Genomic DNA, 26,820 nt, shown 5'->3' on the forward strand with positions numbered 1-26,820 from the left:
GAATTAACATTTTATATTTTTGAAATTCAATATTTAGATAAACGACATATATATATTTCTCTACTTTGCGATTTCTTTTTTTATTTTGTAATATTTAAAATCAAGAAGATGTTATACAGTATGTGTAATTTTTATATTCTATGAATTACACTCAATGAGATTGAACAGCATTAATCAATTTGTCAAAAGAAAATAATATTTTTTTTTTACATATAACAAAGTCCACTTTTTATTAATTTGCTGTTTAAACAAATTAGTACGAGGCTACGCTTTAGATCCCACACTAAAAAGCTTCTTTTTTCATTATATGAACTAATTAGAATATGTATATCATTTGTTACCATAAAAAGCGTAACAGATGAATATTTTTTTTATCGAAAATATTTAAAATATAATTAGCTAAGATTTTAAATAATAATAGTATTTATGTATATGTATATATATATATATATATATATATATATATATATATATATATATATATATATATACATTAGCCTGTCTCAAAAGGGTCCCAAAACTTTCTTTGTACAGATGTTATTAATTAACGCTATCTCTTTAATGAAGGTCATGCTGTCTTCGTAGAAGCTGCCTTAAAAATTTTGGCAAGTTTAACTGAGATATTCCGCTAACAGCTGATTTATCATAGGAGCAAAAGTGAAATTATCTCTTTGACATTCGTCGAGAAATCACCATGGAATAAAGAGCGTACATCAAATTCTGTTAAATTGAGCAAATTATTTACAGAAACACTCAAAATATTACGGAAAGTTTATAAAGATCCAGCACTAACACGTACAGCAGTTTATTGGATTAAAATTAGATGATGTCGAAATCTATACATGATCATGAACATATTATTAAAAAAATATAACAGTACATTATTTTTAAAAAAATTGACGTCATGATTATTACACATGTCACGTCTACAACGACTCTTAGAATTTTTTTAAATTATTTTTTTCTCTTTTCTTTCTTTTCTCTTTTCTCTCAATGATTTCCACATCTAATATGCGATGAAAACTATATATGAAGCTAAGAGAGACATACTTATGCGTAATCTTGATGAATAATGAAACGCGAATTTTAATTAGTAAGAAAGAAAGATGTATTGACTTGCCTATGCAAGCGCGAGATAGACCTATACGAAAACTGTCATAAAACAAAGACAGATATAAAAGTGTTCTTTTAAGTACATTACCTCTTTCTAACACCTTTTTTATATTAAGCCGTAATTTTATTATATTTGACCAATAAAAATTATGTAAATTATGTTTAAAGAAATTAGGATTAATTTAATTTTATGAAAACTATGATAAATAATCAATATATTATTATAAATCTCTCAAAAGAATCATTTATCATAATTTATTTGATACAAAATGTTATAAACTCTACAACTCATAAAAGTAATACATACGACACAATCTTGTAAGCTTTGCATTCAGAGTCAATTAATATGCATCGATAGAAAAATTTGCTTCTAAAAAGGCCATCCATACAAAGAATGCGTTTGCGAAAGATTCTTTCTTAGAACAACTTGTAATTCTTAAATAACTTATTCCTAAAACTCCGACATATGATATTTTATTCGTACAATTCAATTTAAGAAATATATAAAAATGCATCCATTGTAAAGAGATTATGCTTTATGAAAAGACATGCTATTACACTACTGTTACTTAATTACACTCATTACTATTATTATCGGACACGCTATTACATTACATAATTATTAAAGGCATCATTATTAGATCATTGAGAGAGAGAGAGAGAGAGAGAGAGAGAGAGAATAAAAATATTTAGACTAATTTTTCGTCGGATTAATTTAATACAGAATAAAGGTTCAAATTTAAAATTTCCACGTCGATATATATTTCTTTATCTTATCCATATCACTGGAGGACCAAGTTATCTTTGGGTTTTATCTTCTTAACCGAAAGAATAACCCAATTTTTAAACATTCTGCATAATTTAATGAGACCATTGGAACATCTCGTTTCACTGATAATGAGTCAATCAGAGTTTGTGACACATATAATGAACATTTTCACACACATTGAGACTTTAAACAATATTTTTGTTTATAGGGTATTTAGCAAAAATAGACACTTTTATTATGAAACAGATCAAAGTTATATCGATTAGCTTCTTTGGATTTGATTGATTCAGCCGTTATTAATAATAAGATCCATCTTATATCTAAGATGCTTTCATAATTAAATATAGTTCGCGTATAAAACGATATATTTTGTTGCTAATGCGCGTGATTTGGTACGAGACATTGTCTCTTAATTTAATTGTTTTTTATTTTATTCAAAAAATACGATCTATCTCAAAAAAATTTCCAAACTTTATTCGTCAGACATTGTTTACACATATTATTGTTTAATCAAGGTCGCGTTGTTTTCATGGAAGCTTTGTTAAAATTCTGGTAAGTTTGATCGAAAAAAATTCTGATAAGTTTGATCGAAATTTCACTAACAACTGATTTATCATAGGGACAAAATTAAAGTTAGCTCTTTGACATTCGTCGAGAAATCATTATGAAACGAATGAAAGAGCTAACATCAAATTCTGTGTTAAATTGACTTGCTAATTCTTATAATATTCTTGATGAGTCTCACGGACATGCAATGGTCCTTTTTGATTAATTCAATAATTTCTTCTATGGTTTCGCCTGGTTGATAATCGTCACCTCGTTGATAATCGAGCTGCGCTCATCGTTTTCCAGCGATTTTCTGCCATCCCTAAACTTTGTGAACCACTTATAAACAAAATTATTTTTCTAGATATTTTTTACGTGACAATTTCTAATAATGCATAATATTTGTATGTTGTACCAGTATGTTATAATGTATATTAAAAACCATTTGTCAATAATCTGTGATTGAGATTCTATAAAATATTATAAATGATATAAATATTCAGTTTTTATATTTTTTATTTTATATTTAATTTTTATAATAGTAAACTATACTAAAAAAAAAGAGTTATCATAAAGGAAATAATTTATAAGAATAATTAATAATTAATAATAATTAATTTTCTCCTTTTCTCTAAAATAGTACCGACCTCTGACACGTTTTTTAATGAGAATATGTAGAAAGTTGACACTGAACGATTTCTAAAGAAATAATATAAGTTCCCCTATTCTTTGGGATGAATTGTTCCTTTAACTAATATAACAGAGTATCGGGGCGGAGCATCTCATCGTCACTGGCTGCCGCCGCCGCAGAGCAAAAAGGAAATATTCATATTTCAAAAGAAGGCCCGTCACACATCATACGCGCCGCTGTTATGTATATGTCTGCAATGTTACAAAAAATATCTGCTATCATAATGCTTGAAATGTTACCAAATGTATGTTAAGAATATTTTGGTTGTACAATAATAGTAAAAAACTGTCAAAATTAAAAAAAAAAACATTTCTTACTTCTTTATACTGTTTGAAAAATTAAATAAATAAATCCGGATTATAAAAAAATTAAAATATCACAAAATAATATAGTTTTTAATGTCTTCGTAAAAGAAAATAGATGTAATATTTTTATATTAATATTTTTCCTAATTTATGACAAAAACTTTTCGTGAATAGCCTTTGAAATCAACTGCAAGAAACAAAAAAAAAACGAGTAATTTGCAAAGCAAGAGAGAAAAAGAGAGAGAGAGAGAGAGAGAGAGAGAGAGAGAGAGAGAGAGAAACAGACAGAGTTTTGCACAAATATTTATTAAAGTTTTCTTAATAAATGTGAAAATTTTTAATTCATTGACAACGTTTTTTCCTAGTCAAATTTGTCAATGAGTGCTGTAATACGCGATTTTCCAAGAATTAATAATAACTTTGAATTTAAATAATTTCTAAACGTTAAGAAATTTGTGTTCAGATTTTGCACAGATATTCAGAAGAAATAATAGAACAATTTATGAAATTTTTATGCTTTTGTCAATGTTTGGAGATATGACATACGTCCTTAAAGTTGTAACAAGAAAATTATTGATAAGAATATTGATGATAAGAATATAATTATTTATAAGAATAATTATATGAATTATATAAATTATTTTACATTTAATGCAGTAATTAAAAGATTCGCATACTTTTAATAAATTATCTGCATTGAAAAGAAAATGATGGTATAAAATTTTATTTTGTTTTTAATAATTTCAATCTTTTAATACACACACATTATGTGTATACATATGTATACAATGTATAATGATCTTTGAAAAAATATTTTATAATATAACAATTTTCTTGTGGATTATAATTGCAATTATAATATTGAGAATATTTCATTATACTATTTTCTATTGCGTCTGTTTTATTTTCGTATGCTTTATTTGATGTTACAAATAGAGCATCAACAGTTTATACAAACGCACATGCTATCACACGCGGCAGTTTCATGAGCCAAGTACTTAGCGCCAAGCAAAATGTGGATAGAGATCAGGTAGATGCACTTGAAGAGGCGTAAACTATGGTCGCTCACGCTGCACTGCTGTCGCCAATAGCCCATGCGAATGTGACTCCGCCTCTTAAGTATGGCCAGCCTCCTTCCCCAATCCTCTGGCTTTAGTATGATCGTTCGATTGCGCTCAGTCGAGCGTGCGCATGAGTGTTTATGCGCGAGAGGGTAAATAAATGTGCATCACGCATATAAGAATGCTGTAGGATCGAATACGTTTTATATGATCGTCCACCAATCGGCTGTTTAAGAGGCCACTTGTGGCCTCCTCATATTACGGTTCTGTCTTGCTTTCATAAATTTTCTCTTTCAATATTTCACATACATATACGAACAAATGGATGCATGAAGGCGAAACTTATAGTTCATCTATAAATGTTTTCTTTTTTCTTTTTTCTTTTTTTTTTCGTTTTAATTCAATCGATATTCATTTAAATGCTCGTGCAAAACATTTTATTATTTTAAAAGAATGCACATGTACATGAACATAAGGTTACACTTTTAGGCGGGGACTGTGTGCTTTAAGAGGCGTGTAGAGGGATTTCTTCTTATTGCTGCTGTGGTAAATCTGTCGCTTCAGTCAGTGAAGCAGCGAAGGGCGAGCCGCGCGTTATTGACTGTGTCCGTGCTTCTTTTTTCGTCCACTGATTTGCCAATGTTACGATTCATGTGTATGCAAACAGGACGGTGCGGTGTAATAGCTTACGAATCTATCTTGTTAGATCCGCGCTTTTATTTATTACTACATATTGCGTATTATCGTTGCATCTTTTACACCATCATCGCAGATGTATATAATATCGCAAAATACTTTCAGTTACTTATTTTGTTTATTGTTTTTTCTATTTTAAGGTTTGTCGTAATTATGTAACTGTTATTTATTAAAATATAATTTATTCAATTTACTCTCTCTCTCTCTCTCTCTCTCTCTCTCTCTTTCTCTATATATATATATATATATATTATTAAAGTATATTTATGCGTGTACGGCAATTTATTAAAGTATATACATTTACAGTTTATGAAATAATCGAATATTTAATAATCAAATATATCGAAAAATTGAAATATTGTGGATATCAAGATTATCATAGTGTATGTATGACAGTTATTTATATTATCAAAATTCTAAACTTTTGTGTATACGTATGTGTTTATGTGCGTGCGCGTGTGTGCTATGCATATCGTTTTATTTGTTACACTTACACATATATCAAGCGATATGTTTGTAACTATAAATTTTATATTGAAATTTTTAGATCTTTACAGTTTTGTTATCCGAGATATTGAGATATTCTTCCATTGATATTAATTTATAATTATTTATTGCACTTTTTGCAATATTTTTTCACATTGAATTATTCATTATTTATGACTCGTATATTGTATGTGCACGAGATTAAAATTGTATCAAAATTATGTTTGAAGAGGCATAACGCAAATGGCAAATGATTATCAATGAAAAGCCAGCTTTGAATGTACTTTGAATATCACGTGCAACACAAAGATTTACTTTATATGTAGCCGACGGCTGCTGGATTAAACATCTTTTCGATGGACCCGACCATGTTAGGTGAGCATAATTTAATTAATGTTATCAAATTATGTGTTTCAATGTATATACAATCTATATAATACGATTTAAATAATAATTAGCATAATTAATCTTTCTCTCATGCATTATTTATTATATAGATATTTGTCATACTAAAATCGTGATTGAAGTATCAACTATTTATATGTTATCACTCAATTCAGTTGTATTTGCAATACCTTTATATATTCTTATATGTATATCTATACATCATATACATATATATGTATATTGTATACATATATATGTATACATATATATACATATGTGTATACATTATAAGTATATAATTAATGTTTATGCTGTTTCGTATATATTATATATTTATATTATATTTAGGTATCGTATAAAAAAAGTTATCGTATAAAAAAATGGAGAAAGCATTTAATTTGACTGTAATTTATAAATATATTCTTGACATACATACTTACACTAACAATAAATATAATTCAATTTTATTATTTTTAGGTTTTGTGGTTTTTTTAATACAATAAAACTAGATAATTTGTCATTATTATTTTAATTTTCTAATAACAGAAATAGACTCAGAATAGTAATCATATTAGGAAAGAAAATTAGCAAATAAAAGACAAGGCGCGGTAATTAAACCGCAAACTTTTTTATTATTTAGTTTTATCAACAAATATACTTTAAATATGTACGTATTGGACTGTTTTTAGTCTCTCTTCAACATAATACATAGAATTAAATTTGTGTTTAAAATGAACATGCGCGATATTGTGCGAAAAACTCAATACACACACACACAAAAGCTACCAAATGCAATACCTTGCGGTATTTTGGGGAGTACATTACCTCAACTGTTTTATTCTAATCATTGTGGGTTGTCGCGGCTTCGTACGGTACTCTTAAGCTAGCGCCAGACTATGTATTCGCGATTCGTTTATAATTCATAAATAATGTATATAGAAGATTCGTCAAAATCAACCAATCAAATTTCTTTATACCGTTCACGAATCACGAATTGCAAATACGCGCATAGTCTAGCGCTAGCTTTACACGATAGATCTCCATATGCATGAATGATCCATATATCTACACGGGTTTTGGAGATGTACGGATCCATGTATATCGAGATCTATCATGTAAAAATGCCGCGAAACCGCTGTATTCCACGATTAAAACAGTTGAAAGAATATACTTGTCAAAATATCGCAGGATATTGTATTCAGTGGCTTGTTGAATTTTCCGCGTAATATTGCTCATGTTTATTTTAAATGTGAATTTAATTGTATATATGCTATGCTGAAGATGGACTAAGAATTAATTCAAAACATATTCATAATTCAATACATATTTAATATATATTAATATTATATTAATATATATATATATATATATATATATATATATATATATATATATTAATTTAATATTTATTAATAAAATTAAATAATAAAAAGATTTGCGTTGTAATTATTGCACCTCGTCTCTTATTTGTCAATTACCTTATCTTAATATTTTAATTAGAAACACCAAAAAGCTTTATTAATTTTATAGCACTTTTTAAATGTTTGTATTTGCATTGCTCTTCATACAATGTGTAATATTGTTAATGCCTTTGTGTGATAATTTAGACCAGAACAAATTTCTGCTGTTGAATAATTAAATAAATATAAATAATAAATATAATAAATGTAATAAACATATAAAAATATAATTAATAAATAAGTAAATGAGTATATGTATATACATACATATATATATATATATATATATATATATATATATATACATGCTATTAAATTTAACAGTAAATAATTTCTTACTTATTTTATTCTATGTTTCCTTTCAATTATATAATTGAGCTAGTTGAAATAAATCTTAGAACAGTTGAAATAAATCTTAGAAATAAATCTCTAGTCAACTGAGTATGTGAAATCTTATCTTTAGATACTTAATTCTCTATTGCAGTTTATATAATAATGATGTGACTAGTGGCGTGTAAATGTATTAAATAGGATACGCATTACAAAAGGAGTTATATCGCGAAATTAAACGAGAAAGCGATATAATTAACAGCACGAATAGGCACTTATAGCAAAATAAGATTCGAATAAATTTTCTATTCATGTTTGATTTATATGTATAAACATGCAACTAAAGTAGAGTGTAAGCTATTTTTTTGTTTCGATAAGTATAAAAATACAATATATGAAAAAACAAACTCATATAAGTTAATAATTATACTATATCATTATTTTTTTATTTTTTAACAATAATATTTTTTATTGGCCTGTAAAAAATCTAAAACTTTACATTATTTCAAAGTATTTAAAAAATATTTATCGTATATAAAACTTTTTTGGTAATTTTTATATTAAATAAATAAATTTTTATATTAGGGATTTAATTTCCGATTTAGTTTAAAATTTGCATAGAGCTTTCCTTCGGTTTACAATTATGAATTATGATATTTTAAAAGCGGGCAAATTATATATCATTCTTGACGAAAGTCTCATCAAGTGGTACTTTGTCATAAAAGTATATAAAATAGCTTTTTACAAAAAAATTAATTTTTTTAACTAACTTTGCGCTATATTTTAATGATTTAATAATTTAATAATATTTTAAAAGCGGGCAGATTATCGATTTCTTACTATTTTGCATTTATATTATATTAAAAAACTGATGAACTGATAATTATTTAGTATTACATCTATACATACATCTAAAAAGTAAACACATGGAAAGGAAGAGCGAAGGCCCCCTTTTCTGCACTCCCACTCTAAAAAAATATAATCTTATCTAATCTATTTGTACCTTTAATTTTTATTAGGTATACTGCATATTCTAGATATACTATGTACTAGGTATATGTTCTATATCAGAGATTTCCTTTGTATCAAATATTATGTGTAAATACTTGACTGAAGATTTTTTCTGTTGAATATTATTATTAAATAAAATATAATGTCTGGCTAAGGAAATTGATAGAGAATACAAATACTTACAGTATAATAACATAAATAAAGATAGAATTATAGGTTAAGTTAGATTAATAAATTGCTTCAAAAAGTAACATAAGCATTGATATAGTTATGTTCAACACAACATTCATGGAAAGTATGTTGTATTCATTCTTCAGTAGAAACCTTTGACCTTTTTTATTGGGTCCCGGATGCCCCTCTGCTTATCGCTGGGAGAGTTTGTCCTTTTTTAATTCAATGTTGATTATAAAAGAATTGAATAGAAAGAGAAGAAACAAAAACGGCAATAATTAATTCAAGTTTTTTGTTTTATTGTCATTAACATTGATCTACAAACACATATATATGTGTATATATATATATATATATATATATATATATATATATATATATATATGTGTATATTATACATATATGTTTTTGACATAAAAAAAAATAATATATAGTAGAATATATGTATGAACATTATATACATATTTTTGTGTAGCATACACCGCAAACAGTTCAACTTATGGATACGTCTACATTATTTACGTTACACAGCTATAGATTAATCAACGAATTTAAAAATAATTTATATATAATTTTTTAATTACATATTTATAAAATTGATATTAATTAATATATAAATAATAAATTTAATTAATAAAGTAAAAGTCTGTTTATTAATATTTACTTTATTATTTATTAATATTAATTTTAAATAAATTTTAAATTTTCCAAAAATGACATTTTACTAGTTAAATTTTATCAAGAACGATGAATATCATAATATGTATAATACAGTACATACGCACAGAGTGCGTATATAAAATGCGCGTTTATAACACAATTAAAACATTATCTAAGAAATCAATTTATAAAAAATTTTGATATAACGAAAAAGAGGAAGAAAAACAAGTATGTAATAAGATATTTTATAACACGTATATTATTAAAAAAAAAAAAAAATTATAAGCACACATATGCGTACACAAAAATACAACATAATTGTCAAAACAATATATTTTCAAATAAAACTGGAACTTTCCTAACATAATCAAATTTTATGAGTTATTGTAGTTTATGAAAATGTAGCAAAATGTATAATTCATGAAACAACAGTGATTTAAATTTAAAATAATTCTTATAATATAATTATTATTACTTTAATATTGATATTTTATTATTATCTTAAAAAACAGGACTTGTAATTTAATTCGAAACATTTAATAAAAGCAATTTTTTAATGTCATTGTTGTTAATAATGCACTTTCTTTTATGTTTTGTTTTTATTTATGATCATGTATATAAAACAGAGAATTCTACAGATTTTAAATAAAAGTTAATATAATTAGTTTATTATAAAAAGTTAATCAATTATTAAATTTTAAATTACAATTATATAATTATAATCTTAACAATTATAGATCTTTTTAAACGTTTTTTTATTTTCAAAAAACCAAAGCACACGAGAAGGACATTTTATAATATTTTGATTAGAGTTAGAATACAAGTATAAGAAAAAGGGAATAAGCAATCTCCCCTTTCCCCCTATCAACTTAAAATATATTATATACTTTTTTTTTAAGATGAGCCATATAACATGCAAAGTTCGACGAAATTTTGCATATAATATTACGTTATAAATATTTTTTTATAATTTAAGGTAAATTTATATTATCTTTGAATATTAAAATATGGATTACATTTACCAACAATATTAATGTAATAATGCGATAACTAAAGTAATATAAGAGTAAAATAAATGTTACACAATTTTTAAATAAAAAATCCATGTACACAATCGAATATATATATATATATAATTAAGTGTAGAAATGCTTTTTGAATATTACTATTCGACTATCTCCTTCAGCTCTTTTCTACAAGTAACGCGTTAACAATATCCGAAGTCAATGACACCAATACATCTGTAGCTACTGCGCTTGCTACTACGGTTCAAGACCCCGATATGTAAAGCGATACGATTTGAAACGTAAAAGCGAGATAAAACATTTGAACATTCCAAAGTCATCACAGTAGATACACAATCGTATAAATACATCAATAATATAGATTTGTCTCTTGCTTTTTTGTAACAAAAACATTATTAATTTAATATTATGATAATTTTTTCAAAAATAAATGTAGACATTACAGTATTAATATTTATAGGAGAAACTACTATTCGGAAATCGATCTGCGATTGATTTGCAAAATAAAACGAGTAACAGAAAAAATATTTTATTATATACAAAAGTTACTTATATATGTATATACACCGTTCTTTGATATAATCGCCATTTGAATTAAAATATTTGTAATAACGCGGCACCATCTTTTGTATGCCCTCATCAGAATACGCTGTCTCTAAACTGGAATCTCAGCCAACACTTCTAGCACTGCTCATTAGCTCCTCGTTGTCCTCAAATCGCTGCATTTCTAGCCATACTTTCATGCTTGTGAATAGAGAGTTCTCGGTGTTAGATCCATGTTGTAAGTCGAAAAATTCTCATCGAACTTCTAGAATAGTGCAATGGGAATTTGATCGTTCATCTTACAGTCCAGATCTTGCAACGAGCGACTTTCATCTGTTTAAAGAAAATATATGAAAATACGGCAAAGAGGCATCTAGGAATTGATAAGCAATAGAGTAGTCATAACTAGTTTCTTGCTAATTGAATATATCGGCAATCAACATGTATGAATAAATGCGTAGAAACAAATTTATCGGCGATACTTTTGTTGACAAACGAGATTTCGTGAAAGAGCCAGGTGTTCTGCAAAATGTATTTACACATAAGACAAAAGCTGGCAGTTATTGATTCATTAGCATTGAATTAGTAGTGTTTGTTTTAGTTAAATAATGGCTACAACCTTTAAGAAAGATTATTGAAATAGGATTGTGGTTTATTTGATAAAGGACTGTACAAACAATAACGTTAGCTGCTGGATTTTTCTTTCGACTACCTGCGGGAAACCATAAGTCTTATACTCGATATTAACTAAAGGTTACATAGGTTATATAGGTGCTTCATATAAATAAATAAAATATTTATAGCAAAATTACATTTGAAATCAAATAATGTAAAAAAATTTTACAAGTCTTTTCTTTTTATTATATTTTGTGTGTGTGTGTGTGAATATATAAGATGATCTATTATATGATCTATGAATATATTCTCTGAAAGTATGATATACAAACAAAACAAATGGTATATATAAGAGTTAAATTGTTTCGAAAGGGACATCGAATACTGCCTAAGTTTTAAGGATGTTTTAAGGATGATTCCGGAAATTTTAAGATCAATTCAATTTTTTAAATTAAATTATTCTTTTTTTAACATAAATCTATTCCTTTCATTATTCTGTATATAGAAATTTTAGGGTAAGTATCTAAAAATGAATAGTTTAGAAGATATTTTGATTTCTTTATAGCGTACTTTATGGGTTGTTTAATATTCTCTGAGCCCATTAATAGAATTGTAATCTACGATTTAAATCAATCTCTTTCAAATGTCGCATAAAAATTAAATGATACAGATAAAAATGCTGGTATCTTAATACTCGCGATATAATGTGTGTATAATGGAATTTGATGATTGTGACTGATGTGTATGTTGACATGAATTTGTAGAACTATGGATTTTAGGACTGAAAACTGAAAACATATCACTCGATTTGGACCTTGTAGAAAGTTATTTATGTCCTTGATATTCTCATCAAAGTCCAATAACTAATGATTTTATCATAAACAATGTTATGGATATCTGGATAATTTTTTTTCCTCCTAACTTTTTATTAAGAGAAAAAGAAGAAGGAAGAAACGGAAAGATACACATACACCCACATAAATATATTTATCTCCGTTTCTTCCTTTCTTTCTCTCTTCCTTTCTTTTCAAAACTTTTTTAAACTCTCTATTGCTGCTAAATATCTGCTTTATATCTGCACATATACATATATGCGTGCGTATAATATAGGAATTTAAAAAAATATCCAAAATTATTTGTATTGTAACAAAAAATATATTTATAATTTCAATTATCTAAATCTATCTAAAAAATGATCAGCACAAACATTTGTGAAATTGTAAGGCGATTAAAAATCAAAGCATGTAAGCATGAATCGAGATGAAGAGTTAATCAAGAGGTCCGATAATCAATCACGGTCGATCGTGCCTATTATGGATATGCAATATTCCCCTTCCCTTTTGCTTTTTCTTGGACTGCTTCTGGCCGGTAATGGATTACACACCTTTGGTCTTTCTCTCTCTCCTTTGTTCATTGATCTATTATTTTTTTCTGCCTCGGCAAAGATATATATGTCTCGACCGAACGTGTAATATAAGAATAATAATAATAATCGACATCGTATAAGAACCATAAAAAGAATTGGCTGCTGATTTTATTAGCGCAGTGCGAACCGTCCATCAAAAATTCCTTGCTAAATTACAAGAATATCGTTATAAAATTTTTATAATAGTTTACTCTAATTTTCACCTAGCATTTCTTCTAATTTGTTAATTATTTATTTAAGAATTTATTAATAAGAATACTATTTTCATTTACAAAACGGCAATTTTTTATCTTTTTATTCCTTTTTTAAATCTGATCGATAACAACAACTTGTTTAACAATCATAATCAAAAAATTATTTAGTGGCTAACTTAATTTTGTATTTTTAACAATAAATCTTAACATTAATATTTTTAAATTAGCAAATAATTCAAAAAACTTTCAAACATTTAAAATTTCACTTCAAATATAATTTAATGCTACGATAAATGCATAATCATACTTTTTATACATTGTTTTAATGACAATAAAAATGCGCGCGCAACTTTCTAGTAATTAATTTGTCCAAAAAAAGTAATTTTCTTTATCTTATATACAAAATATAATATTATAAATTATATATATATATATATATATATATATATACATGTGTTATATTAAATATATTCCAAAATTACATTAGTAAGAAATAAAACAAAAAATTGGAAACTTTGAAACTTTGAAATAAATAAATGTTAAAATTAATTTATTAAAAATAAATTTTAAATAAAAAGGTATTAGTTTTTTATATAATAAATTGTTTAGTTTTATTTATTATATATAATTTATTATTTAAAATAAAAACTGCTCAATTTTGATATGTCGATTTTGGCGCTTTCCTTGGAAAATATTTAGTTATTTAAAAAGGCTTATAAGGAAACTAATTTATGTTAATGAGACACACACACACACACACACACACAAACACAAAAACAAACAAATAATATAATAAAAATGAACAATTGTGCATATAATGTTTTTAAACATTAATTTAAGAATATTTTTCTTTCTGTTTCTTCAACAAATGTTTTGAGTTAAGTGCAACTAATTCATAACATATGTGACTGTGAAATTAAATCAATGCTTCACATTTCTATAAAATATCGGAGCCGACAAAGAGAACAGCGACGGTGCTGATAATTAGCAGGCTAGATGGTAGACAAACATTGGTCGCGTTTCTGTGGTACCTATGTAAGCAAAACATGTGTCTCAAGGGTGACACTAACATCCATCACATCTTTGAACACGCCCCTTCATGTCACGTAGTGGCATTTGCCTAACAGTTTTAACTTTTCTTTTTTGCGCTTTAAATTTGTATTTACTGTCTTCCACATTTGTATGATTTTTTTTTTTGCTAGAAATTCTGATATATAATCAATTATTATACTTGTGTGCATTTTCGTTGATTTATTTCAAAGTATATTAATTTTTATATTTCTTTCTTTTGATTTATATTACACATATGCACGCATGCACGAACACACATAATTAAAATTATGCATATAAACATACTTGATAAAATCATACTCAAATTTTATATGGAGTTTAAATCTCTATTGAATCATCTTTTATCATCTTTTATCATACTTTAATCATCTGCGATATGTTTGCAACCTTTTTCTGTATATACATATATGGATTTTCACAAAATTTAATTTTTTAATACAATTTTATTGACATTTGGTAAATAAAATCATTTTTTTAACGAATTTCTCTGAATTTGTATTGAAACTTTAATGAAATTGCAATGAAAAGGGGTCAATTGACTAAGATTTTAGTATCTGAGATTCAATTATTTTAAAATATAATTTTATTATAATATCTGTACAATATTTTCATCAAAGAATATAATAGTTATATTATATAATAGTTATAATATAATAGTTATATTATATAAAGTGATAATTATAAATAAGTAGAATAAAAGATATCTTTAAAATATAATTAGAAATAAATATAAAATAAATGTAGTAACTGATGATATCAATAACTAATAATAGTCTTGCGCAGGAAGCGCAAAAAATCATGTTTAAAAAGGTTAAATTATCAAGAAGCTTGAATGCGATGAAATTGTATTAAAGATAGGTGAGTTTGCTAAGGGTTGAAAATTATCATTACAAAGAAAAAAGACTGTAAAATCTGACAGACGCAGTAGAATGTCCATAAAGCAAAAACATATTGCTATCATCAGTGGCAGCGACGATTTCGCGTCCGAATCTCTTCCAGGAATTATGTAGCCGCATCGGAGGGTCTCTCTCCCTCTCCGTTGCAATTTTTTTTATTTATTCATATCCTTTATACACACGTCTGTTGCTTAAACGGTATACCAGCCAATGTGAAAAGTGGAAAGTGGAATAGTTAATGATAATATATGAGAAAATAGATGCCATGCATCTTGCATACAAAAATTGCATTTATTTTCTGTATATTATTTGAAAAGAATTTGAATTGAAGATTGTAATAACTTTAAGGTGCAATTTTCAATTGAGAGCATTAATCCTGATACTAGTACTTACTATTATAGTAATTTCTTTGTAATATTTAAGAAATGTATGTGGTGTTGTTTGAGTTAAGACGCTGCAATTTAATACTTTATTTTGTGAAGAAATGAAAAGAATTTATAAATTAATGTTATCGACATATAAGATTTCCATATAGTAAATGTAGGCATTCCAGAAGATATTATTATTTCCGTGTTTGTGTGTATGTAAAATCATTCAACAAAATGTCATAATATAAAGTTATATGAAATAAATACAAACAACTTCTAATATAAAGAAAATAAAAATAAACATATTTTTATTAATATTATAGTTGTATTAATAGTGTAGTATGCAACTCTTTGTGTGCGTGTGTGAGTGCGTGCGTGCGTGAGTGCGTGTGTGCGTGTGTGCGCGTGTGTGAAAATAGTATCTATTCTACTGTTACCATTTTCATGCTAAATAAGATCAATTGCTTTTAAAAAATAGTATTTATATAAACAATGCTAGACAGCTTTAAATGTTTTGTTAGTAAACTTTATAGCTTAATAGCTTCTTGTAAACTTTTGCTTTAAATTATGTGATTTTAAAACAATCTTTTATTATAATTCCTTTTTATTTATATTTTCATATATATATACAGATATACTATATTTTTATAAATTTACTATATTTTTTATTTTTTGAATTACACACACATATATATGTATATATATATATATATATATATATATATATATATATATATATATATATATATATATATATATATATATATATATATATATATATATATATATATATATATATATATATATATACATTTATGGATATATACCTATATTTATTCAATTTTTATATTTTTAAATATATTAATATTCTTGATTTAAATTTTCAGTCTTTTGCTTCCTAATATATAAATTTATTTCATTTTCAAGTCTTGAGAAATTAAAAAGTATACTTTTTTAAACGCGAAAGAAAAGACCAATGAAAATTCAGTCAAGGTATTCCGAAGATTTATTAAGAAGTGCGTAAAATTGTTGATGTTAAATCGAATGAATGACATGTAGAATGCTTGTGAAAGAATTTGGGGTGTCCAAAGATACAAATTATGAGAAATTTTAACCAAAAAAGTCTTGATTTGTGCTACACACTGCTTTATAAAATCTGTACGCAAATTTTTGCCAAAAAAACAAGTATGCATCATCTAACATCCATCATCCATAGTATATATTATTCGTCAGAGTTGTCACTACCCAAGCTGAACAGAAAATCACAATAATATCAAAATAACATCATAATGACTATTAAAATTCATCATTTTGATATCATTTTGATATCATTTGATATTATTGTAATATTCTGTTCTGCTTGGGTATATTTAATTATTTCCTATGTCCAAAAATGAAAATGGCGCTACAAAGACGTTGTAGAAATACAAGCCGACGTGATGAGAATTTTAAGACTATCTCAAAGACAGATTTACGGCATTTTGTTAATGCAGAAAGGATATATTTCGAATTAGACATTTTGATTTTTGATAAAATAAACAAGTTTTCTTTTTTTAATAAAAAAACACTTTTTTTCACACACACACACACACACACATTAAATACATATAAAAAAAAATATTCCTGTTAAGAATACACATATATGTTACATTAAAATATATACTCAATCAAATAAATACATAATTTTGCGCTTTACTATAGATATTCTAATTATTTTAGTAGACTAATAGATTCTAAAAAGAAAACTCTACCACACTTTATATTATATACTGTTATATTGTGTTTTGAATAGGATATATACATATATCGAGCAAAACAACGAACTAATAATGAATGTAAATTGTGAAAAGTTCATATTAATATTCATTGTTTGCTCTTCTTTTTTTGCATTCGCACCGATTTTGTATGTAACGGTAAATTTAATTTTCGCTGCATATGGCAAAAGCAAAAATATTGGAGACAAACCATAAAAATTGCCGATTTTTTAAAAAGAATTTAATCACTTTTTTCTGTTTTCTTTTTTATTAATTGCTTATATCTCGCTGATAAACTTTAGATTTTAATATTAAATGTTAATTTTAATTTTTAATTTATATTTTTATATTATTTTATTGTATCCTATTCTATGTTATTGTATTTTATGTTATAATTTATTTTATGTTATAATTTATTTTATTTTATATTATTTTATCTTTTTTTAATTTAGCATATATTATTTTATCTTCTTCTACTGTTTCTTATTGATGTAAAGAGTCTTTCCATAGATTCTGATAAATAAAAATAAAATTTTTGAGTTTGACATTAATTTATTGCACTTTTTTGTTTGAAAAAGGGGCTAAAACGTCTTCACCCTGGTACCGGTTAGCTGGAACAACTCACCGACTCGCATAGTTCTATTCACTCACACTTGCATATATCGTCATATACATATACGTAGATGTCTGTGCAGTTGTCGTCTCTCTTTCGTTAGATATGTGCGTTACACGCGTGTAAAATGACTACACGCGTCGGAACCTTTGATCTCAACCATTCATCACTGCTTTCGAGAAAAAGTCTAATAATATTACATGTACAGACCTCACACACACACACACGCACACACACTTATATATATATATATATATATATATATATATATATATATATATCTGTGTTCATGTATACTAATATATGCGTACTTAAAACCTCGTAAAAGTACTATGGATATAGTGTACTTCTCTCATCTTCGTGAAATGTTTTATCTGCGTTCAGTGAAAACGTTTGTGATTTTGCCAAAAATAATGACAAGTATTTCAATCTATTGAGAGAGAGAGTTACATATTTTTAAATTATTTTAATATTGCGTATATTATGTTGGATAAAATAAAGTAAATAAACTTAATTATAAACTTGATTATAAAGTAAATATTTGGATAAAAAATCGTGCAAAATTGAAACATAATTGACTTTTGACTTAACAAAAATAGATCAGAAACAAGAAAGAGACATTAACAAAACTCTTAATGTATTCTAATAAAGAAAATTTTTGTTAATCTCGTATCTATATCGATAATATTTTCGAATCCAAAGAAATTTATAGAAATACGAAAGGCAATATGCGTTGCATACTTCAAAACGCATCTGCAATTATCTCTGTAGATGCAGTGAATGAAGAAATCAATTATCTTATTATTAGAAATAGTATCAGGCAAATAGATGAATCATTTTGAATGATTTTTAGAGGTAGAGATGTACACACGAACTCTTCACGATTCATCAAGAAGAAAGAGGAGAAAGAGGAGAAAGCGCGAACTCATACAAGGAGTTAGAAAGATGCGAGCGGAAATGAATAAATTATGCGTGACGAGACTCTGCACAAATATAGATGAAAGAAATCCAAGACGCCAGGAATACGATAACGACAGATTCAACGAAAGACTCATAGAGAACGATGTAAGAACCCCCGACGAAACGCCATCAATAATGATCTGAATTAAAGGAAACTAGATATATGATTTTTTAATCCGACAAAACCTCATAGAATAAATTACACGAGTTTCTAAGCGCAAGCATATATGCCGTCAAAAATATTAACTTTAAGAAATATAGACTAAAGAAGAAATATTATTAGAAACTATTCTGTATTAAAATAAAAAAAGGCAATGTTAGATTTTCAAAAACAAAATATACAAACTTTTACAGAATTAAAACAGCTAAAAATTTGTTATTAAAACAAGCAAAGTACAATACATTTTATATTTCAAATTTAATTCATCGATAGCCTAGCCATTATACGATTCAATGATACAAGGGAAACATATTTTCAAATACAAAACTAAATTATTTTAGATACAATTAAATAAGAGGGCTTAGAAATGTCTAACTTGCATTACATCACAAGATAAAATAATTCGTGCATTTGCAACATTATACACTCCGAAAAGCGACAATTGATGTTAGTGCCAAGGAAAAAATAAAAACGATCCTATCGCGATACGTGTCGCGAGCAAATAATTATTTGAATCCGAATAAATACAATCAATTCTATTTAAGAAAAGCATGAAACTTGATTCCTTAATCCTAGAAATCGTAGAAAAATTGGCTGAATCCGATTGGCAAAGCAATTGATATTTCGAATAATTTTCCTTATCAAAACCAGAAGATCACTCTCAAATGAATATAATTGAAATATTTTGCAATTATTGTAAAAAATCCGACACACTCGCGATGAATGTTGGTTTTTAAACATACAACTGGGAATAAATCAGTCCAATCAATGACGGAAAGTTAAAAACTCCTGTGCCAATAAAAAATGATAATAATCAATTGTACGAACAATGGAGAAGAAATTAAAAAACAAACAGGACAGCCATTTACAATAGAATTATTCATACACACACACACACACACACATATATATATATATATATATACATATACATATATATATATATATATATATATATATATATATATATAATCTCTACATTTGAAAAATAAAATACATTTTTTTTTTAATTTATACAGATAGTTGATCAGATAATTTGCAATGTAAATAACAAATACTTATTTTTGCTTTTAATCTAATTTTGCGAATGGTTTTAAATGTAATGCAATATTTTATATAATTCAAACATTAGTTATTAGTAAAATGAAATAAAAGATATTAATAGAAAAAAAAATAAGAATTTGTTTTTTATTTCTGCATTAGTAGTTATTTTTTATTCAATTTAATAAATATAGACTTATAGCAAAACTAAAGTATGTACAAAATATATCCACGTATCTAAAATTCTAAATTCCTATAATTATAAACATAGCATTGTGTGATTATTATAGTTAATAAGCATTAGTTTTATATATATATATATATATATATATATATATATATATATATATATATATATATATATATATATATATATTCTCTCTCTGCTTTTTTTTCTCTTTCTAACAACTATTAAATATAAAAATTATTAAACATTTACTATTTTAAGATATGTTTAAGAGAAGGAAAAACTATTTTAAGATATGTTTAAGAAAAAAGACATATATTTTTAAACCATGGATAGATTAAATCATAAAATAAATTGCAAAGTAGATTGATAATTAACCAATATTTTTTTTTAAATATAAAACTGTGATTATTATTTTCCTTTAACTTCTTTTTAATAATTAATGCAGTAAGATATTAATTGATTATGTCACAGAGAACAGCAACATTGAAATTGGAACGCAATCGCAACATCATCAACAACAACAGCAACAACAACAACAGCAACATCAACAACAATATGGAGAAGTAAATCAATTGGGTGGTGTATTCGTGAATGGTAGACCCCTCCCTAATGCTGTCAGATTGAGAATTGTCGAACTTGCACAGTTGGGTATACGACCATGTGATATCTCACGACAATTACGTGTCAGTCATGGATGCGTCAGTAAGATACTGGCACGATATCATGAAACGGGTAGTATACTGCCAGGCGCAATTGGTGGTAGTAAACCGCGAGTAACCACACCGAAAGTCGTGCAATATATTAAACAATTAAAATTAAAGGATCCAGGGATTTTTGCTTGGGAGATCAGGGATCGATTGTTATCTGATGGCGTTTGCGATAAATACAACGTTCCTTCAGTATCCAGTATATCGAGAATATTAAGAAACAAAGTCGGTATAACGACGACTATGCATCATCATCCACATCATTCAGCTCACCATCATCATCATCATCTTTATGCAGCCGCTGCAGCGGCTGGTGCAGCTCTTTGTCCAGTGCCGTATCCACCGACACCATATCATCCGACGGTACCACCTTCTATCACACATCACCATCATCAAGGTTAGTATTTAGAGATTTTCGCATAGCGATTTCGAGCGAGAGATTTTTCTTTAATCTTTTGTAGCAATGTCACTCAATCATTAAAAACTACAAACAGTTCAATCAAATATTGAATATAAATAAAACAAACATAAACAATTAAATTTCATAATTTATTTTTTACATAATTGTGTTTAAATTAATTAAATGATAGTACAATTTATTTTTTTTTTAAGAAAATTAAATTAAATAATGATTAAAACAATTACAGACATAATTACAGACACACATTATAAATATATTTTCAGTAAAAATAAAATATATTAATATATTAATATATAAAATATAAAATATATTAATAAAATATATCAGTCTCTAAATTAATTTTTAAATGATTTCTAAATTAACTTTTAAATATAGCTAAACAGAGATAAAACATTATAAAAAGTGAAATTTAATAAAGAATTACCAGTAATATTCTTTGGTGTAATATTTTTTAATGAGAGGTTGTAAGAATTACTATAATAATTGGCAAAATTGTGTTATAAAAAAAAAATGAAAAATAAAATGTGTGCAAAAATATAACTTTTCTTTTAGAAATAAATTTTTTTATTACTGTTACTATATTATATACTTTTTATTGCTATTACTATTTTAATATTTTCTGCATTTTAATCTTATGTATAATAGAACGCAAGTTAATTTTTTTCATATTGTTGCTCGCGTGCCGATCTCGGTCGATTCATCTTTACACTTCATATCATCATTCACTCACAAGAATAATTTTCGTAAAGAATAGTTTTCGGAAACACGTTTTAGCTAAGAAACTTAATAACTTTGATAAAAATCTAAGAACACAGAATGTAAAACAGGAAAATATGAATAAAAATATTGGAATAATCACCGTTGGAAAGATGCGTCCACACGATAAGCAGTTGCGAAACTTCACAAGATGATGATTTTTCACAAAAGATGTCTGCTCTTGTTAGTTAATCAACAACCCCCTCAACAATGCATTCGGAGATGATCTCCTGGAAACGGATACAACGGATATCAAATATAAGATAGCTTCTATGCAAAAACAAAATATGCAAGAGACATAATAATATATATTGTGATTTCTGTATTAATATTATTTTGGTAATTTTATTTTATTATACAGTTATAAGAGAGAAAGAGAAAGAGAAAGAGCGAAAGAGGTAGTCAAATGTAAACCTCGTCAACAATACAAAAACAAAACAAAAATATAAATTTTAAGATAGAGTTGCGCTTAACAAATTTAACTATATATTTCTTTCTGCAAATATTATTTATATTATATCTATTTTCCCGCTAATCTTGATTATCAATTTGTAATATTTTTATATATTTAATATAATAATGTATTATACGAATATTATACAGAATGTCTGGAAATTCGAAATATAAAATAAAAGATTGTAACATAAAAATTTGTAAAAGATTAAATAGTAGAAGTATTTGCAACTTTTTATTCCAAGTAGTAATGCTAGACATATAATTTTCAATCTGATCATTTACAAATTGAATCTTACATACGTCACTAATATACTAGTGTACAACCAACACACGAACAAGCGGCTACATCTAAACATAATCAATAGTTGACCAACTTTAAATTTTTATATCTTGAAAACCATAGATGTACATAATTTATCCGAAAAGTTTCCGAATTTTCTTTCTACAGACAATATTAGTAGCGCTATCTGTTTAAAAAGATCAGGCTGTAGAAATTTCATTAAAAATTTTAGTTTGATCCAGGGAATCGATTCTGTAATTCAAGTGAGAGTGAAAATTACAAAAATGAATGGAATTTACTAGGTTTAAACCACCAAAATTTTCTAGACCAAAATAATCTTACATTATTAATTTTCAACCCCACTTGAATTACAGAATTGATATTAAGATCCCATTAACAATTGATTTACCATAGGAGCAGAAATAAAATTTTATCTCTTCGATACTCGTCAAGAAATCATTATGAAGCAAAGAACCAACATCAAATTCTGTGTTAAATTTTGACATGCTAATTCCTGTGATATTCTCGATGAGTCTCGCGGATACGCAACGGTCCTTTTTGATCAATTCACGAATTTTTTCTATGGTTTCGCTCGTTCGACTGATCGATAGCTGTTTCGCTGAGCTTATCGTCTTCCAGCGATTCTCTGCCGTCCCGAAACTTTGTGAACCACTCATAAACTACTGTACGCGATAATGTTTGATCCCCATAAGCCGTCTTTCGTAAGTTTGAGTGTTTCTGTAAACAATTTGCCCAATTTAACACAGAATTTGATGTTGACTGTTTGTTGCATGGCGATTTCTCGACGAATAACAAAAAAATAACTTCACTTTTGCCAACATGGTAAATCAGCTGTTAGTGGAATGTCGATCAAATTTACCAGAATTTTTAACAAAGCTTTTACAAAGACAACGTGACCTTGATTATACAGATAACGCTACTAATTACATCTGTACGAAGAAAATTCGGAAACTTTTGGGACAGACGGTGTATAGGATGAACTGGCCCTGCCATGAGAAACAGCGTGCAAATATATAAGAGGCAAAAATAGTATTCTGTCTCTTTCTTTTGACGCATAGTGGGGAGACTGGAGTAGGAGAAGATGAAGACAAAATGAGCAAATGCCTCCTTTCATACGCATGTATTCCCCTTATTCGCTTTTATTCCCACTCTTATTCAAGCAAGGACAGAAATAGCATTGTGGGGATTGCTGTCCTTCACATGTTTCGACACTGCACCTCTCACAAGGGCCGGTCTACCTTATATGTCTATAAGGTTAAAAACTGTTTCTTGAAATAAAAAGTGCACTTTCATTACTTAATTTTTCACGAGCTTTTATGCTGCAATCTTATTATATTTGAATTTCAGGACATCCTATATATAGTAGCATTACATTAATATAGCACTACATTATGACTCACTATAATTTTTGTGCTAAAAAGTAAAATTAAATTCTTAGAAATTTTTTTTATTAATGTATTTCATTCCCCCCCGCCTCCTCTCAATTTATCATAACATATCATAAGATTTAAAAAAATTTGTGCTAATTTTAGAAGAAACTCCTTTATAAGCCGATTGGAAAAATAGAAGCAGAAAAAACTCTCACTCGAAACTACGGACAAATTTTAATATTTATGTACGATATACAGTGCAAAAAAAAAAAATATTTATATTTGTAGCACTCGCATGAGTATATTAATGATCATTCATTATTATTTAAAAACGTATTTATCATTATTTTTTAAAATATATATTTAATTTTAAATAATTTTAATAAATTTGCAAGATATTGGCAAAATCAGGCAAGAATTGTATCTATTTTTTTAACTGATATCATTATTAATTGTTGATATTCAAATTAAAAAGATTTTATTATATATTTATTTGCTGTTGCTGTGTTTTCAGTTGGACCATCGTCAGCGAATAAACTCTCACCATCGTCGCCTACAGTTCATACGAGCGGCGGACATCAAACGGCGACCAACAACGCACTGCAATGGCCAAGTTCTCACACTGTACACGACATTCTGGCTAACAGCTGTAACATACAGAATTCTTCGTCGTCTCCTTCACCAACTTTATCATTATGCTCTACGATCAACAACAATCATCATACTCGTCATAACGATAATTCCGCTAATAATAATAGCAACAACAGTAATAGTGATAATAATGATCGTAGGACGTCAAGTTATCTTCATCCGCATCACTCTCATCATGCACATCATCATCATCAACAGTATTATACTTCTGCATTATATCATCATCATCATCACTCGGATACTATGGCAGCGGCCACCATATCATCCACTCTCTCTGTACAATCTATCATGTTGCAGTCTTCAGGCACAAGTCAACCAGCCAGCCCTTGCAATTAGAAGAAAGAATAACATTGTCTCATAAATACAAAATTATAAACAACTAAATAATCAATAATAAATTAGTTTTTTGGGCGCGGATAAATGTTTTTAATATATTTTTACGCATAGTATAATTAATTATAGTAGAACTAATAATGCAATGAGGATGTTCGTATTATTAAAATTTTTTGTGTTAAAATAAAGTTTGAATAAAAATAACATCCATTATTACTATTATTTTATCACCTTTGCAGATAATGATGTAAATAAAATTGTAAATAAAAAGGTACACGCACATATACATGCACACATGTATACACATACATACATATACATATAAGTGTGTTTTATGCATAATGTTTTATAAAAGTTTATATCTTCTAGACATTTTTTTCGTAATTTTTAAATTATCTATTTATTTTAAATTATTTATTTATTCCATTTTGGATATCTGTACTTTATATAATTTGCAAATATTTCTATTTTATACATTAAACACTAAATCAATATCGTGTAGTACAAATTCATATTGCTAATACTGCAAAATTATATTTTTTATTTCAATTTCAAAAAAATTATAAACCTAAATTATATCAAATTTAATTAGATATACACACGCATATTACATTGAATTATCAATTTACTAGTATTCTGTATATTCTATTATCGTTTTCCTGCATTCTGAGCTGTCTTAATTTATTTTATATAAATTTTTAATTATGTAGCAGCATAAAATAATTTTTTCATTATTTTCATTATTTTATAATTGCTCGGCGATAAATATTATCGGCGATAGGTATACTTTGCAAAATATCGTCATACAAAAAATGGTGAAATCTCTTTTGTAATAGTTTCAGTAAAAAAGTTAAGAATTTCTTTTTTACATCTCGTGGGATGTTACTTATTAGAACTCATCTAAATAAAAAGCTGAAATATTGCGAAAAAATTTATCCCTTTCGAGACTTCAATATATTATCTTTTATGCGGTATACGAAAAATTGTAATTTCCGAAACGCGGAGATTTATTATAATTAATTATATTTTCCTATAGCTTTAAATGTGTTCTTTCGAATTGAAGTTTTAATAATTACCAGCTAATTAATTCTTTCATGTTTATATACATATATATGATCGTCCGGGCAGATATACTTAGGGTTGCCATATTTAAAAATTCCAACACGAGTTTTAGCAAGCAAAAAAAAAAAAGAAAAAGAAAAAAGTTAACGAATAGAAATAAGATTATAATAAGTATTGCAATAATCGTAATTATTAATATATTTTAAATTATATCTATTAAC

At 26.6% G+C, this 26,820-nt stretch overlaps 1 protein-coding gene across 5 annotated transcripts; it reads left to right on the top strand.

Annotated features, from left to right (window-relative positions):
* Positions 1–5,071: 5,071 nt before the first annotated feature.
* On the top strand, positions 5,072–25,714 carry LOC126857600 (paired box protein Pax-1-like). 5 transcript variants are annotated; one of them, XM_050607220.1, is made up of 5 exons: positions 5,072–5,321; positions 5,488–5,564; positions 5,729–6,042; positions 21,014–21,646; positions 25,068–25,714. In XM_050607220.1, the coding sequence occupies exons 3-5, from the start codon at positions 6,024–6,026 to the stop codon at positions 25,538–25,540; spliced, it is 1,125 nt and encodes a 374-aa protein (XP_050463177.1). In that variant the 5' UTR covers positions 5,072–5,321; positions 5,488–5,564; positions 5,729–6,023; the 3' UTR covers positions 25,541–25,714. The 5 variants fall into 5 exon arrangements, with proteins under 5 accessions (XP_050463177.1, XP_050463179.1, XP_050463181.1 ...); XM_050607222.1 differs by having other exon boundaries at positions 5,898–6,042; XM_050607224.1 differs by having other exon boundaries at positions 5,072–5,156; positions 5,898–6,042.
* Positions 25,715–26,820: the final 1,106 nt, after the last annotated feature.

The sequence above is a fragment of the Cataglyphis hispanica genome, chromosome 22 (genome assembly GCF_021464435.1).
Source record: "Cataglyphis hispanica isolate Lineage 1 chromosome 22, ULB_Chis1_1.0, whole genome shotgun sequence".
Taxonomy (NCBI): domain Eukaryota; kingdom Metazoa; phylum Arthropoda; class Insecta; order Hymenoptera; family Formicidae; genus Cataglyphis; species Cataglyphis hispanica.